Below are 17,284 nucleotides of genomic sequence, written 5' to 3'. Positions count from 1 at the left end.
CCCCCTGAAAAAAGGGGCCTGGTGAGGTCTATGAGGCCGTGGCATCGAGACCCCACCAGACGGTCACTGGTGACACCACCCCCCACATCGCCAGCGTATCGGACAGGGCCTAAACCAGGTGAAGGCCTTTCCCCCCTTGGCACGCCGCTCCGAAGCGCTCCCAAGGAGGCTTCCCCCCCACAATAACGTGGGGCCAGCCGGCGCGCCGGGGAGACAACCCTCCAAGGAGGTTGATCCCTCAATCCAGGCCGACAGGTCAAAAGAGTAGAACTCGACCTGCGCCCGGAGCACTGCGGACTAGACAGGCACCTAAGGGGCTTACTGTAAGAACAGTATACCGGCGGAAAGGGTGTTCCGGTATGCTGTGCACCATGTCACAATCTCCACGAACCCCGACCGCGCCAATTTATTAATCCCGCGGGGTCGAGGTTCAGAGAAAGTTTGACACAATTGGCAGACGTCATGAAAGATGCGGGGGCATACTCTCGGGCAGCCGGGGTCAGACCCGGGCTCAACCTGAGAGTCGACTCTGCTACCAACACACCGGGGAGACAACCACCCCCCTATGTTTATTATAACAGGAGGTGGGAGGGGCGGTTAGGTGGCCGAGCGGAGATTGCGTTCGTCACCAACCCCGGAGCTGTGAGCTGGATTCGCCTGTTCGAATCCAGCTCACAGCTCCGGGGTTGTCACCAGCTTGGCTGGCCGTCTGCACTAATACAATTGGCTGTATCAGAGGGTGGGAGAAGCTGGCGGGGTGGGTCCGGGTCGTTGTAAACAACGACTCCTACAGTTCGGTCGGGGCGCCTGCTAAGCGCGGATAGGACTTGAGGGGGATAGTGTGATCCTCCCACACGCTACGCCCTCTCGATGAGAATCCGCGCTGCCAGGTGAAAAGAAGCGGTGATTGGCTGGACGTGTGTCGGAGGAAGCACGTGGTAGCCTCCACTCTCCCAGATGATCTGACTGTGGGGGGTAAGTGCGCAGCGACCAGGAAGGGACTGGGAATTGGCATACGACTAACATTGGGATGGGAGAAAAATCTGAGGAAAATGGAGGGGGAAAAAGATAAAAAATAAAATAAAAATAACAGGAGGTGGGAGCTCCCTTAACCCACTAAGAAACCCCAGAAACACAACTGTGTGTATACACAGGCTATACAATGCAGTTCAAGCGTTTCAGGTTTAAAAAGGGTTAACCCAGGCCAACAGGTTAATGAGGGCAAAGGCAGACCTGGGCCTGGAGGACCGGGACCTACACAGGGATGCATAGAGGAGTTGACAGAAGCAGCCTCCCCGACAGCCCCGGTTTAACAGGGAGGGAGGGGTGAAACAAATGGAGAAGGACCAACCCCCTAACATCGTGCACACAGTATGGACCAATGCATGCCACTGTCAAGGGCAACTCAAGGTGACATGTATATGACACACACAATATGGCGGACAACGAGTTAAACTGATCCGGTCCGGCGCGACCAGGACCAGTCCCGTGCCCTAGTCACGCCGCTGCCCCCAGTCCTAAGAGGGGGGTAGGTACGCGTGTCGATCCAAAAACATCACAGAGGGCGCCACCAAGACGGTCAGTACACGAACGCACTGCTCTCGGTGGCCCACCCAAAGGTGTGAACCCCCCCTGCCAATGTTTGATCTACTCCGTCATCTCCCCCCGGAGATGTACGTGAGCCGTCGAGTCTAACCTAGTGCACTGGCGCTCGGTAGAGACAAAAAATCTCCTTCCCAGCCGCCCGCATAAAAAACAGTTTTTATGATGTTGGGCAACCAAGGCGCACCGGCCCACAAAGCATATTCAATCATTGAAAAAACACCCTGGGCCAGCGCTGATCGGTCTCGTAAGACCATACACTGATTTCATAAACAGCGTATATACTCGCAAAGAACCCGAGAACAGTGACAGCGAATTTCTAACAAGAAAGAGCCTCACAACGTTTCCCCTTGCTGTCTGGGAAGAGCAGCAGACACGGGTCCTCATGACGAGCCTAGGAATAACAACCGCGTCAATTCTGCTCCTTATGTAAGAGGGGAAGACAGCGGTCTACCCAGAGAGACCTCAACGTAAGTAAACAATTGAAAAAGGTTCATGTAACACATTGGACCACGACTCTCTGAAAAACTCTGAGGAGGCTCCCTCACTGAGAGGGAGGTTCTGAAACTCAGAGGAGGCTGTGAAACTCCCTGAGGAGGAGGCTCTGAACTCCCTGAGGAGGAGGCTCTGACCCAATATACACTACTGGTATGGAGCAGAGTAGAAGACAATTGTCCCTACTACATTGCACCACCTATCCTTTACAATGACAGTGGTCTGTAGCACAGGCCCTGTAACTCACAGACATGTCTCTTGGCCAATAAGAAAACGCGCTTGTGCTTCAATGGCCTCTCGAGCCTGGGAATAAAAACTGCGTCAATTCTGCTCTTCATGTAAGAGGAGAAGACAGCAATTCTCCCAGAGAGACCACAACGTGAGTAAAAACGATTGAAAAAGGTTCATGTAACAATTGGACCAAGACGCTCTGAGGAGGAGACTCTGAAAACTCTGAGGAGGCTCCCTCACTGAGAGGGAGGATCTGAAACTCAGAGGAGGCTCTGAAACTCCCTGAGGAGGAGACTCTGAAACTCCCTGAGGAGGAGGCTCTGACCCAATATACACTACTGGTAGGGAGCAGAGTAGAAGACAATTGTCCCTACTACATTGCACCACCTATCCTTTACAATGACAGCGGTCTGTAGCACAGGCCCTGTAACTCACGGACATGTCTCTTGGCCAGCAAGAAAAAGCGCAGTGACGTTTTCAAATGGCCGGGGGAAACCTGTGTCCCACCTATCCTGATTTGGTGTGGGAGACAGGAACCCCCCCCCCCCCCCCTGTTTTTAAGTAGAGAGAAGGACATAAGCCTTGGCCAAGTGCTAGAACTTACAAGCCTTGCTAAGCTATACAAAATAGCGACCAACACAATTTTCAAAGAAAACTGCACAACACTCCAAGCAAGAAACGCAACCCCAGCATTTGTAGCTGTGAGTTCACATAGCACACGTCATATCTCCCAAAATGCAGTGAAGTAACACGTTTTGTTAAACAAAGACATTGTTATTAACCAAGACAGGAAAATCCCCCCCCCCCCCCCCTGTGACAAGAGAGAGAACGCCCTCGACAGGGAGAGGTAGAAAGGCACAACCTCTCTGCCAATCAGTTTCGTAAGGATATAACAATATCCGGGAGGGGAGAGGTTTATTTTACCCACCACCTCACCCCTGATACGACGCCAAAAGAAAGCAGAGCCGTGACACCAAGTGCATGGCGCGCCAGATGAAGCACATACTTACCTGTAGAGTAAAAGCTTTACATCATGCACGTCAGCCACAGCATTTGTAGCTGCGAGTTCACATAGCACATGTCGTATCTCCCAAATGCAGTGAAGTAACACGTTTTGTTAAACAAAGACATCGTTATTAACCAAAAACATTCAGGAGGGGAAGGAAGAGTGGGGCATAGTGTAATGTCCTACGGACTCCTACCTGACCACCGGAACGCAGGATGAAATGGCCGCAACAACAGGCTGGTCCACCACGTTGACAAGGCCTCTCGCTGGCGGGGCCAGAAGCGGCGACGGCTGGAGCCTCGCTCCGGCGCGACGCCCCCATCCTGCGGCCGGTCATGGTACAGGCCCGACGACATCCTCTGCCAGAGATGACACCGTAGTCAGAGTGCTCAGGGCCCGCTACTTCCTCATGGCTAGCGCCAATGGTTTTAGCACAAGCTAACAGCTAACTCCAGGCTGACGGTTTAGCATCAAGCTAACATTTCTAGCCTTAACGTAGTAGCCAGCTAACGGCTTAGCCTAACAGCTAACTGGCTAACAGTTAGCTTTTACCGGCTATCGATAGCCACCAGCTAACGCAGTAGCAAGCTAAAGCGGCTACTACTGAAGCTGCATAACATGAGGAATAGCGATACAGGCCAACACTTCAGACAGCCGACTGTCTCTCCTTCTTTTTATCCAAAAGAAAAAGGAAAGGTAACACACGTCCCTCTCACAGAACGGTGTTACCAGATACAGCGGCATCGGCAGTAAGCCCTGTTGTACGCGGGCTGCAGCCGACTTGAGCACGGAGATATTCTCATAATGAAACACCAAGCTTGCATCCTCCGCGCCGGGTGCTTTCGTCTTGAAAAGCGGGGCCAGTGCGGTGGCAGAGGGAATCCGTTTTCAGAGACCCGGGGACTTGAACCGCAGACTCGGAATCACGGCCCCAGGAAAACAAAGCTACGACCTCTCTGAGGAGGAGCACTGTTTTATCGTGGGGCATCAAACTAGAACCCCCTCCACCGCTATGAAGAGGTAACGAAGGGGTTCTCGCTTGGAGCCGACCTTACGCAAGCTGCGCAGTTGCCCCCTCACAACTGCACACCTGAGGCCTGTGTCGCAAAAACACCACCCGCCCAGAGAGACCGTCAGCTCTCACACAGCCGACCGCCTCTCGCGGCATAGTATCCAGCTGCATAGCCGGAGGGAGACTGCTCAGCGACGCGCGCCCCAATGCAAAGCGACGGTGGAGGTCAGAATGATCATCATCTTCTAGACTCTCCGGTGGTGACGACATTATCCTTTCTTTCTCCCGTTAAATTAGTGAGAGAGGGAGAAACTAAAGAAAATGCCAACACAGCTCCTATAACTAAACGAACTACTTTAACACTAAACTTAAGCAGTACCCACCAGTACACTCTGATGTCTGCTATCTTTCCCCCCATCATCAACTGCTGTTTATTCGGACTTTTGCATAATTAAACGATAAAATTATTTGTTGCAACGGATCCCCCTCCTTCAAGAGTACCGGAGCATAGGCGGCTGGGTGGCGTAGCGGAGATTGCGCTCGTCACCAATGCAAGAGACTCTGGTCTCGAATCCCGGTGTTAGCATTGCCTGCAGCTTGGGCCAGTCGTCATACTATCTCAATTGGCAGAGGTAGCGGGTGGAAGTCGATGGGTGGGGATTGGAAGTGTGGACAGCGACTCCTACAGGTCGGTTGGGTGACGCCTGCACAGCAGAGACAAGAAGTATCGGGGGAAAAAATTGGGATGGCAGAAAAATAGAAAATAAGGAAAAAAAGTGGATAAAAAAAAGAGTACCGGAGCACGGTCGGATTCCCGACAATATTTTAAATGGATAATAAACGAGGGGCTGAGCGTTAGTGGTCGAGGGGCTGAGCGTTAGTGGTCGAGACGCTGAGCGTTAGTGGTCGAGGGGCCGAGCGTTAGTGGTTGAGACGCTGAGCGTTAGTGGTCGAGACGCTGAGCGTTAGTGGTCGAGGGGCTGAGCGTTAGTGGTTGAGGGGCTGAGCGTTAGTGGTTGAGACGCTGAGCGTTAGTGGTCGAGGGGCTGAGCGTTAGTGGTCGAGGGGCTGAGCGTTAGTGGTTGAGGGGCCGAGCGTTAGTGGCTGAGAGGCTGAGCGTTAGTGGTCGAGGGGCTGAGCGTTAGTGGTCGAGGGGCTGAGCGGTAGTGGTCGAGGGGCTGAGCGTTAGTGGTCGAGGGGCTGAGCGTTAGTGGTCGAGGGGCTGAGCGTTAGTGGTCGAGGGGCTGAGCGTTAGTGGTCGAGGGGCTGAGCGTTAGTGGTCGAGGGGCTGAGCGTTAGTGGTCGAGGGGCTGAGCGTTAGTGGTCGAGGGGCTGAGCGTTAGTGGTCGAGGGGCTGAGCGTTAGTGGTCGAGGGGCTGAGCGTTAGTGGTTGAGGGGCTGAGCGTTAGTGGTCGGGGGGCTGAGCGTTAGTGGCTGAGAGGCTGAGCGGTAGTGGTCGAGGGGCTGAGCGTTAGTGGTCGAGGGGCTGAGCGTTAGTGGTCGAGGGGCTGAGCGTTAGTGGTCGAGGGGCTGAGCGTTAGTGGTCGAGGGGCTGAGCGTTAGTGGCTGAGAGGCTGAGCGTTAGTGGCTGAGAGGCTGAGCGTTAGTGGTTGAGGGGCTGAGCGTTAGTGGTTGAGGGGCTGAGCGTTAGTGGCTGAGAGGCTGAGCGTTAGTGGCTGAGAGGCTGAGCGTTAGTGGCTGAGAGGCTGAGCGTTAGTGGTCGAGACGCTGAGCGTTAGTGGTCGAGGGGCTGAACGTTAGTGGTCGAGGGGCTGAGCGTTAGTGGTCGAGGGGCTGAGCGTTAGTGGTCGAGGGGCTGAGCGTTAGTGGTCGAGGGGCTGAGCGTTAGTGGTCGAGGGGCTGAGCGTTAGTGGTTGAGACGCTGAGCGTTAGTGGTCGAGGGGCTGAGCGTTAGTGGTCGAGGGGCCGAGCGTTAGTGGTTGAGATGACTGACGAGTTCATTAACCTGGTTCTGCAGCAGCTTTTCAATGGAAACCGAAAAACATCTATTGGCACATAATGTACATATCAGCTTTGAAAACGTGATCATTGATGGTAAATCACAGAGCCAGGATCCGTTTTCACATGTTTTATTGTCACAGCAGCAGCAGGACAACACAGGACCAGGATCTTTTAAGAACATTCACTACAACTCATCGCATAACAAACCAAATAAATAACAAAAAAATTAAATAATAAACAGTTTAATTCTGGTTTTTCACATTATATCAAGTTCACGTTAGGTAAGATGCTGACCATATTCACAGGGTGGCCATTTTGCTCTGATGTCATGCACTGGTTGGGTTAGTGATTAGTGACCCTGTTTCATGTTCGGTCGAGACAAACCTGGGAAAAACGTTTGAAACGTCCCCACAGTTGTGTAACAATCCGTCGATTACCAATCCTCTCTTTAGTCAAACCTGGTCCCTTAGTGATAAAGTTATGGGTCAGTTAATCCTGTAGTCAGTAACTGGAGCTTCCCTTGACATTTACACTTCACATTATATCTACTCACGCACACACACACACACACACACACACGTACACACACACCACTACAATAAGCACAAAGCACGGTCAAAAACTGTTTCACCAATAAATATCATTTTCATATAACTAATATGTTCAGTTACATACATCTTTGTCCCTCTATGTACAACTGTATCCCTTTATATGGGAGACATTGACCCGTGATGAAGAATGAAGAGTCTTTAGACTCCTTTGCAGTGACAACGACAATATAAACCAGCTTGTTATACTAAATAACCCCCTTTCATGACGGATACCTTTGTCAGTTTAATAACTAGCATCGAGTGAAGGATGAGTGGAATTAGGGATGGCCACGCTTAAGTCAAATATTCCACTATTCAAAATATTGGGTTCACCACTGATTAACCAAGATTTGTTTTTATAGATTATTATTATTATGGATGCCTTCAGAGACAGTCCCTCAGTGGAATGTGTGCCCGACAGGGGAGTGAGCGGGGAGTGGCACAGAACGTTGGTAGGAAGTATGTTTATATGCTGATGATGGGGAAAAACCTTGCATCTCCAAGAGGGTCAACTTTTCAGGAATTATGAAAAAGATAACCATCTAATTTTCAGATGTACAGCAACGTGATTAAAAAAAAATAAATTAACACACAGAAAGAAGCATGTAAACTTTCAATTCAAGTCAAAACAAACTAAATCACCAGAATTGACCACATTCACAGCGTTGGAGATACAGGTGAGGGGTCTAGGTGAAGCGCGTCACTCCGTCTGGGGCACGGAGATGGCGCGCGGGGGCCCTTGGTGGGGGTGAAGCGCGTCACTCCGTCTGGGGCACGGAGATGGCGCGGGGCCCTTGGTGGGGGGGGTGAAGCGCGTCACTCCGTCTGGGGCACGGAGATGGCGCGGGGGCCCTTGGTGGGGGTGAAGCGCGTCACTCCGTCTGGGGCACGGAGATGGCGGGGCCCTTGGGGTCGTCGAAGCGGTCCATGGTGCGGAGCTGCATGATCATGTGCAGGCCGTAGGTGAGGATCAGCATCATGAGGGCGCTGGTCAGCAGACCCATCCAGATGCCCGGCGTGAAGAAGCCGGCGCAGTCACTGGCGTACGAGAAGTCACCGCCCGTCACGCCAAAGCCCTGGATCTAGAGAGAGAGAGAGAGAGAGAGAGAGAGAGAGAGAGAGAGAGAGAGAGAGAGAAGTCACTGCCTGTCACGCCGAAGCCTTGGATCTAGAGAGAGAGAGAGAGAAGTCACTGCCTGTCACGCCGAAGCCTTGGATCTAGAGAGAGAGAGAGAGAGAGAGAGAGAGAGAGAGAGAAGTCACTGCCTGTCACGCCGAAGCCTTGGATCTAGAGAGAGAGAGAGAGAGAGAAGTCACTGCCTGTCACACCGAAGCCTTGGATCTAGAGAGAGAGAGACAGAGAGAGAAGTCACTGCCTGTTTGGAGACCAAAATTTGGATCGCCAAAATCCGTCACTGCCTCCCCCCCCCCCTGCCGCTGAATCCCTCATCCACGCCTTCATCTCCTCCCGCCTCGACTACTTGCAACTCCCTCCTCACTGGCATCACCTCCCGCTCCCTCCATAAACTGCAGATGGTCCAGAACTCAGCTGCTCGCCTCCTCACCAACACCCGGTACCGTGAACACATCACTCCTGTCCTCCACTCTCTCCACTGGCTCCCGATCAAGGAGCGCATCAACTTCAAAACACTACTCCTCACCTTCAAAGCCCTCCATAGCATGCCCCCCCCCCCCCCCCCCCCCCTACCTGATCTCCCTCTCCCCTACCGCCCCACCCGTTCCCTCCGGTCCTCTTCCACTGCTTCCCTCATTGTCCCGTCATCCAAGCTCAAAAACGTTGGTGATCGGGCCTTCTCACGCCCTGCACCCTGACTCTGGAACACCCTCCCTCAGACCATCAGAGACTCTCCCTCACTCTCCACCTTCAAATCCAGACTCAAAACCCACCTGTTCTCCCTAGCTTTTAGCCTTCCCTACCCATAACCACCCTCCTCCAACCTGTCGCCCCCCTCTCCCCTCCCCTACCCTCTCTGCCTTCCCTCCCCTACCCTCTCTGCCTTCCCTCCCCTACCCTCTCTGCCTTCCCTCCCCTACCCTCTCTGCCTCCCCTCCCCTCTCTGCCTCCCCTCCCCTCTCTGCCTTCCCTCCCCTACCCTCTCTGCCTCCCCTCCCCTACCCTCTCTGCCTCCCCTCCCCTCTCTGCCTCCCCTCCCCTCTCTGCCTTCCCTCCCCTCCCCTCTCTGCCTCCCCTACCCTCTCTGCCTTCCCTCCCCTACCCTCTCTGCCTCCCCTCCCCTACCCTCTCTGCCTTCCCTCCCCTACCCTCTCTGCCTTCCCTCCCCTACCCTCTCTGCCTCCCCTCCCCTACCCTCTCTGCCTTCCCTCCCCTACCCTCTCTGCCTTCCCTCCCCTACCCTCTCTGCCTCCCCTCCCCTACCCTCTCTCCTCCCCTCCCCTACCCTCTCTGCCTTCCCTCCCCTACCCTCTCTCCCTTCCCTCCCCTACCCTCTCTGCCTTCCCTCCCCTACCCTCTCTGCCTCCCCTCCCCTACCCTCTCTGCCTTCCCTCCCCTACCCTCTCTGCCTTCCCTCCCCTACCCTCTCTGCCTTCCCTCCCCTACCCTCTCTGCCTTCCCTCCCCTACCCTCTCTGCCTTCCCTCCCCTACCCTCTCTGCCTCCCCTCCCCTACCCTCTCTGCCTTCCCTCCCCTACCCTCTCTGCCTTCCCTCCCCTACCCTCTCTGCCTTCCCTCCCCTACCCTCTCTGCCTCCCCTCCCCTACCCTCTCTGCCTCCCCTCCCCTACCCTCTCTGCCTCCCCTCCCCTACCGGCTCCTGTATCTCCTGTTGTTTGTTACTGTGGCTCTATGTTCCTGTGTATTTCATATTGTTCCCCGTTTCCCCTGTTGTTCTATGTTTCTTTTGTTTCTTTGTTTTTTCTCTCTGCCTACTGTCAGCGACTTCGGGTTACTGGGAAGCGCTCTATAAATTAAATTAATTATTATTATTATTACATCTTGATATTTGTCTAGTCTAGTGTGTTCATTAGATGTTCAAACACTATTCTCAATAAACTCCAATATGTCCAAAACTCTGCTGCCCGCATGCTCACCTCCACCCGTCGCTCTGATCACATCACCCCTGTCCTCCACGACCTCCACTGGCTTCCAATCAAATACAGGATACATTTTAAAATACTACTCATCACATTTAAAGCCCTCAACAACCTTGCCCCTCCCTACCTGTCCGACCTCCTCCACCGTCACACGCCCACCTGTCGCCTTAGGTCTGCAGATGCCAACCTCCTAACACCTCCCACGACCAAGCTCCGGACCTGGGGCGACAGGGCCTTTGCTGCTGCTGCCCCCTCCCTCTGGAATGCCCTCCCCAGCCATATCCGTGATGCAAACACCCTGACATCTTTTAAATCAGCCCTCAAAACCCACCGTTTCAATCTTGCTTTTGACCTCTAAATCTGTTGGTTTTATTTTATTTTATTTTGTTCTGTTTTGTTCTGTTTTTTGTTTTGCCATAGTTTGTCTCTCCTGCCCATGTAAAGCGTCTTTGAGCACCTGGAAAAGCGCTATATAAAATAGATGTATTATTATTATTATTATTATTATTATTATTATTATTATTATTATTATTATTATTATTATTATTATTATTATTATTATTATTATTATTATTATTATGTGTGAAATCCTCAGTGCCTCTGTGCCCATTTTTCTTAGGCAGTTAGCCTCTGGTATGCGCGCCATTAGCGCTAGCCACGCTTCTAGGCCTCTTTGCTTTTGGAAAGAGTGATACAAAATAAATTAAAATTAAAATAAAAAAAGTATAATTTTGTAATATATTTTTTTGCATTCGACTAAGAGGTTGGCAGTCGACTACGGCTCCTTTCGATCAATTAGTCGACTATTCGGGGTCAGCCCTAAGTCTGTACATACCTGCATATAATCCTCGTTACATCTGTAGATACTATATCTATATCTGTACATATCCCTTACCTACTCTTACTAGTTACGCTGCTGGCCAGTATGACTTACTACTATAGTGTTAGACCTGTATCACTGTACATAATAATACTACAACTCTGTACATACATCTGATTAGCACTATTACTCAGTAGTACTAATTTATATATATTTATACCCAGTTTAATCACCTGTACATTGTATATTACTATTCCACTTTACTGTTACATTTGCACTCTGGTTGGATGCCAAACTTCTTTTTGTTGTACCGTACATATGACAGATGACATACATTTTAATATAATCTAAATATTATAGGCATGTGGGGCACTCGCCACGAAATGCTGGAGACGCTGGGCTCGTCAGTTCGAGCCCAGCGCTCCACATTGCTTTCAGTTTAGCTGGTCGTCCGTACTAATACACATTGGCCGTATTAGGGGGTGGGAAACTGATGGGTGGGGATCGGGCGTTGTGGACAGCGACTCCTACAGGTCGGTTGGTGCGCCTGCGCAGTAGAATCAGGAAGTGTCTGGGGCAGCGTGAGCCTCCCACGCGTTACTCCTCGCCACTGAGAGATCGAGCTGCGCAGGTGAAAAGATGCGACTGCTGTTACCTCAAGTACCGGAGGGGACTTGTGCTATGTATGACTTAGTCCACATTGCAGCCGGCTTGTGGGAGGCAAGAAACAGCGTTCGTGACAGGGGAGGGTTGAATTGGATGATACGAAATTGGGATGGGAGAAAATATAGAAAAATGGGAGAAAAAGTGGATCAAAACAAAAAAAATATTATAGGCATGTGCTTCAGCCTATTCCTTTTTTTCGGTCGTTGATTTTGGATTTTGTGTGCAAGCTTGCCTTGAATATGTACATTTGTGATTCTTTATTTTTTTTATATTTATTTTTTTTGCAAGTCCCACACGGGTGTGTTTGATTTGTCTGTAAACAAGACCGAAAAATAAACTTCATTCATTCATAAATCTAACCCGTTTACCTGGAAGTCTTCGAAGGACACTCTCCACTGATTGGCCGGGTCCTTGGCGGAGTGTGGCACGAGGGCGGGCCAGCGGTGGCTGGTGACACTCTCGCAGCGGTAGGAGAACTCCGCCGGGGCGTAGATGCTGCGGCTGCCGTTGAACGTGGCTTTGGTGCCGTCGTACTCCAGCTCCACCACGTCCAGCGTGAACCAGCGGCGCGCAGACACCGGGTACAGACGCTGAGTCATCACAAAGCTACAGACAGACAGACATGTTTAGGACAGCTTGTAGAGGCGCTGAGTCATCACAAAGCTACAGACAGACAGACAGACATGTTTAGGACAGCTTGTAGAGGCGCTGACTCATCACAAAGCTGCAGACAGACAGACAGACATGTTTAGGACAGCTTGTAGAGGCGCTGAGTCATCACAAAGCTACAGACAGACAGACATGTTTAGGACAGCTTGTAGAGGAGCTGAGTCATCACAAAGCTACAGACAGACAGACAGACATGTTTAGGACATCTTGTAGAAGAGCTGAGTCATCACAAAGCTACAGACAGACATGTTTAGGACAGCTTGTAGAGACGCTGAGTCATCACAAAGCTGCAGACAGACAGACAGACATGTTTAGGACAGCTTGTAGAGGCGCTGAGTCATCACAAAGCTACAGACAGACAGACATGTTTAGGACAGCTTGTAGAGACGCTGAGTCATCACAAAGCTACAGACAGACAGACAGACATGTTTAGGACAGCTTGTAGAGACGCTGAGTCATCACAAAGCTGCAGACAGACAGACAGACATGTTTAGGACAGCTTGTAAAGGCGCTGAGTCATCACAAAGCTACAGACAGACATGTTTAGGACAGCTTGTAGAGACGCTGAGTCATCACAAAGCTGCAGACAGACAGACATGTTTAGGACATCTTGTAGAGACGCTGAGTCATCACAAAGCTGCAGACAGACAGACATGTTTAGGACATCTTGTAGAGGCGCTGAGTCATCACAAAGCTACAGACAGACAGACACACATGTTTAAGACAGCTTGTAGAGGCGCTGACTTATCACAAAGCTACAGACAGACAGACATGTTTAGGACAGCTTGTAGAGGCGCTGAGTCATCACAAAGCTGCAGACAGACAGACATGTTTAGGACAGCTTGTAGAGGCGCTGAGTCATCACAAAGCTACAGACAGACAGACATGTTTAGGACAGCTTGTAGAGGCGCTGAGTCATCACAAAGCTACAGACAGACAGACAGACATGTTTAGGACAGCTTGTAGAGGCGCTGAGTCATCACAAAGCTGCAGACAGACAGACAGACATGTTTAGGACAGCTTGTAGAGGCGCTGACTCATCACAAAGCTACAGACAGACATGTTTAGGACAGCTTGTAGAGACGCTGAGTCATCACAAAGCTGCAGACAGACAGACGCTGAGTCATCACAAAGCTACAGACAGACATGTTTAGGACACAGAAAGGAAGGATGTTTTTGCTTTATATAGTGATATATTTCAGGGTTTAGTTTCCCTGCAAGCAGTACTGAAAGGGGGTAGGGGTGGGCATTTTAATATATCAATATTTAAATATTCTGTAAAGTAGGGGTGGACATTTTAATATATCAATATTTAAATAGTCTGTAAAGTAGGGGTGGGCATTTTAATATATCAATATTTAAATATTCTGTAAAGTAGGGGTGGGCATTTTTTTTTTTTTAATCTTTTCCCCCCTCCTTTTTCCTCCGTTTTTCTCCCATCCCAATGTTATGCCAATATGTCGTTATGCCAATTCCCAATCCCCTTCCTGGTCGCTGCGCACCTACCCCCTACGGTCGGTCTGGGAGGGCGGAGACTATCACGTGCTTCCTCCGACACACGTCCAGCCAATCAACCGCTTCTTTTCACCTGGCAGCGCGGACTCTCACTGGGAGGGTGTAACGTGTGGAAGGATCACACTACCCCCCTTAGATCCTTTCCTCGCTGAGCAGGCGCCCCGACCGAACTGTAGGAGTCGCTGTTTACAACGACCAGGACCCACGCACCAGCTTTCCCACCCTCTAATACAGCCAATTGTGTTAGTATGAACGACCAGCCAAGCTGGTAGCAATGCCGAGAGCTGGGCTCGAACCCAGCGTCTCCTGCATTAGTGGCGAGCGCCTTGCCCACTGCGCCACTTAGCCGCCCAGGGGTGGGCATTTTAATATATCAATATTTAAATATTCTGTAAAATAGGGGTGGGCATTTTAATATATCAATATTTAAATATTCTGTAAAGTAGGGGTGGGCATTTTAATATATCAATATTTAAATATTCTGTCAAGTAGGGGTGGGCATTTTAATATATCAATATTTAAATATTCTGTAAAGTAGGGATGGACATTTTAATATATCAATATTTAAATATTCTGTAAAGTAGGGGTGGACATTTTAATATATCAATATTTAAATATTCTGTAAAGTAGGGGTGGACATTTTAATATATCAATATTTAAATATTCTGTAAAGTAGGGGTGGGCATTTTAATATATCAATATTTAAATATTCTGTCAAGTAGGGGTGGGCATTTTAATATATCAATATTTAAATATTCTGTAAAGTAGGGGTGGACATTTTAATATATCAATATTTAAATATTCTGTAAAGTAGGGGTGGACATTTGTTAGACCCCTGTGGACCTGCCCCTTGTTGACCCCTGCGGAAAGACCTGAGCTCTCTGTGTGTGCGTGTGTGTGTGTGTGTGTGTGTGTGTGTGTGTGTGTGTGTGTGTGTGTGTGTGTGTGTACTCACATCAGTTTGAAGCTGGCATGGCCGAGGACCTCTGCGTAGTTTAGAACCAGCCTGATCAACAACAACACAGATCGTAGTTTAGAACCAGCCTGATCAACAACAACACAGATCGTAGTTTAGAACCAGCCTGATCAACAACAACACAGATCGTAGTTTAGAACCTGCCTGATCAACAACAACACAGATCGTAGTTTAGAACCAGCCTGATCAACAACACAGATCGTAGTTTAGAACCAGCCTGATCAACAACACAGATCGTAGTTTAGAACCAGCCTGATCAACGACAACACAGATCGTAGTTTAGAACCAGCCTGATCAACAACACAGATCGTAGTTTAGAACCAGCCTGATCAACAACACAGATCGTAGTTTAGAACCAGCCTGATCAACAACACAGATCGTAGTTTAGAACCAGCCTGATCAACAACACAGATCGTAGTTTAGAACCAGCCTGATCAACAACAACACAGATCGTAGTTTAGAACCAGCCTGATCAACGACAACACAGATCGTAGTTTAGAACCAGCCTGATCAACAACAACACAGATCGTAGTTTAGAACCAGCCTGATCAACAACAACACAGATCGTAGTTTAGAACCAGCCTGATCAACGACAACACAGATCGTAGTTTAGAACCAGCCTGATCAACAACAACACAGATCGTAGTTTAGAACCAGCCTGATCAACAACAACACAGATCGTAGTTTAGAACCAGCCTGATCAACAACAACACAGATCGTAGTTTAGAACCAGCCTGATCAACAACAACACAGATCGTAGTTTAGAACCAGCCTGATCAACAACAACAACACAGATCGTAGTTTAGAACCAGCCTGATCAACAACAACAACACAGATCGTAGTTTAGAACCAGCCTGATCAACAACAACAACACAGATCGTAGTTTAGAACCAGCCTGATCAACAACAACAACACAGATCGTAGTTTAGAACCAGCCTGATCAACAACAACACAGATCGTAGTGTAGAACCAGCCTGATCAACAACAACAGAACACACCAATTTCTACTGATATTAAGAGTTAGATATTAAGAGTATTTTCCGGTTCAATCCAAGACTTTAAAAAAAAATTTAATAACACTTAAGAGCTCAATTTAATACAAATTTCACAACCATACTAGAAAGAGACACATATAGAGACACTGAACCGCTCTCCAGACGCAGCCAGCTGCCTAACCCTGCAGAAAACAACCACTTCAATACTAAAACTGTTTATATTTTATATTATTTTTCATCTATCGACAGCCCCCCCCCCCCCCCCCCCCCCCCCAAAATGTAATACCTGTGCAAATGGAATTTAAGACTTTTTAAATACCTTTTTAACCCTTTCACTGCCGCACTACCAAACGATTAACCCTTTTCACTGCCACACAACAGCAGGTTAACCCTTTCACTGCCACACTACAGAAGGTAAAGTAAAGGGTTAACCCCCACCTGGCCTTGCTCTGGTCGCAGCTGGAGCCGTGCAGCTTGGGGGAGGCGGCCTCTCCGAAGGTGGAGGGGGTCAGGTCATGTGACTCCCAGCGCCCCCCCCGCAGAATGGCCACCGTCAGGTTAGCAGCCCACAGCAGGATGCAGGTGTCGTCTCCCTCCTAGAGGGGGGGGGGGGGGGGAGAGAGGGACAGAGACACAGAGAGAGGGGGGAGGGGGAGAGAGACAGTCAGAGAGAGAGGGGGGGGGGGGGGGCAGAGAGACAGAGAGAGGGGGGGGGGGCAGAGAGAGAGAGGGGGGGCAGAGAGAGAGAGAGGGAGAGAGGGGGGGCAGAGAGGGACAGAGAGAGAGAGGGGGGGGGGCAGAGAGAGAGAGGCAGAGAGAGGCAGAGAGAGAGAGAGAGAGAGAGAGAGAGAGAGATTGAGAAATTCCTTCTGTAATGTACTGATTTCTTTTGTTTTATCTGTTTGATTGTTTTGTTTTGTTGATTGATTGATTGATTGATTGATTGATTGAAAACTTTATTAACAGATTGCAGAATGGGTACAATACAGTACGGCTCAATACACACAATTGTTAAGGGGATGCAGACCAGAGAAAGACTTTCGTCTTGTTTACATCAGGGTCCCCCATTTTCAATTCATCATAACATATATGACATACAGATAGACAGTACTGGTACATCTATACATTTATAACATACCAGATTTGCAAATACAGTACTGTTTGTGATACGAAAAGAGTCCAGAAAAGAGAGTATATACATTTGACGTAGAAACTGTACATTGGAGGAGGTTGGGTAGGTGGGGGGGGGGACGGGACGGGACTGTACATTGGAGGTGGTTGGGTGGGTGGGGGGGGGAGGTTGGGTAGGAGGGGTGGGTGGGGGACACTGTACAACTGTACAAGCAAAACTGTACATTGGAATATTGACAAGACCATACTTGGTCATTTACTGTACATTGGAGGGGGTTGTGTTAGGACATTTACAGGGGCCAGTTTCGAATTGCAGTCTCCCGTAGGTGTTTTTTGAGAGTGTTTTTGAAAGTGGGTAGTGATTCACATTCCTTTACAGCTTTGGGTAGGGCGTTCCACATTGATGTGGCATAATTGCGAAACGTGTTTAGTTCCTTGTTTGAGCCGAATCTGGGTTTAACATGATTTGTGGAGCTCCCTCTGGTGTTGTGATCGTGGTATTCACTGACCTTTGGGAAGTATTTTAACATGTACATGGGT

General features: G+C 49.7%; 1 protein-coding gene across 2 annotated transcripts in view; it reads right to left on the bottom strand.

Annotated features, from left to right (window-relative positions):
• Positions 1–6,420: 6,420 nt before the first annotated feature.
• Positions 6,421–17,284, bottom strand: part of atp6ap1a (ATPase H+ transporting accessory protein 1a) — a 29,960-nt gene continuing 19,096 nt past the window's right edge. Inside the window, exons 8-12 of one of the 2 annotated variants that reach the window (XM_084334218.1) lie at positions 16,052–16,209; positions 14,598–14,648; positions 11,827–12,064; positions 8,220–8,240; positions 6,421–7,959 (exon numbers count right to left, since the gene is read on the bottom strand). In XM_084334218.1, coding sequence (XP_084190344.1) covers positions 7,771–7,959; positions 8,220–8,240; positions 11,827–12,064; positions 14,598–14,648; positions 16,052–16,209 — 657 coding nt within the window. In that variant the 3' untranslated portion in view covers positions 6,421–7,770. Of the gene's footprint in view, positions 7,981–8,219; positions 8,241–11,826; positions 12,065–14,597; positions 14,649–16,051; positions 16,210–17,284 lie in introns of both variants that reach the window. The other variant, XM_084334217.1, reaches the window with a different exon arrangement.

The sequence above is a fragment of the Notolepis coatsorum genome (assembly GCF_963971535.1).
Source record: "Notolepis coatsorum genome assembly, chromosome: 17".
NCBI lineage: Eukaryota > Metazoa > Chordata > Actinopteri > Aulopiformes > Paralepididae > Notolepis > Notolepis coatsorum.
The sequence above is the reverse complement of the archived record's forward strand: the minus strand, read 5'-3'. Positions and strand labels throughout refer to the sequence as shown.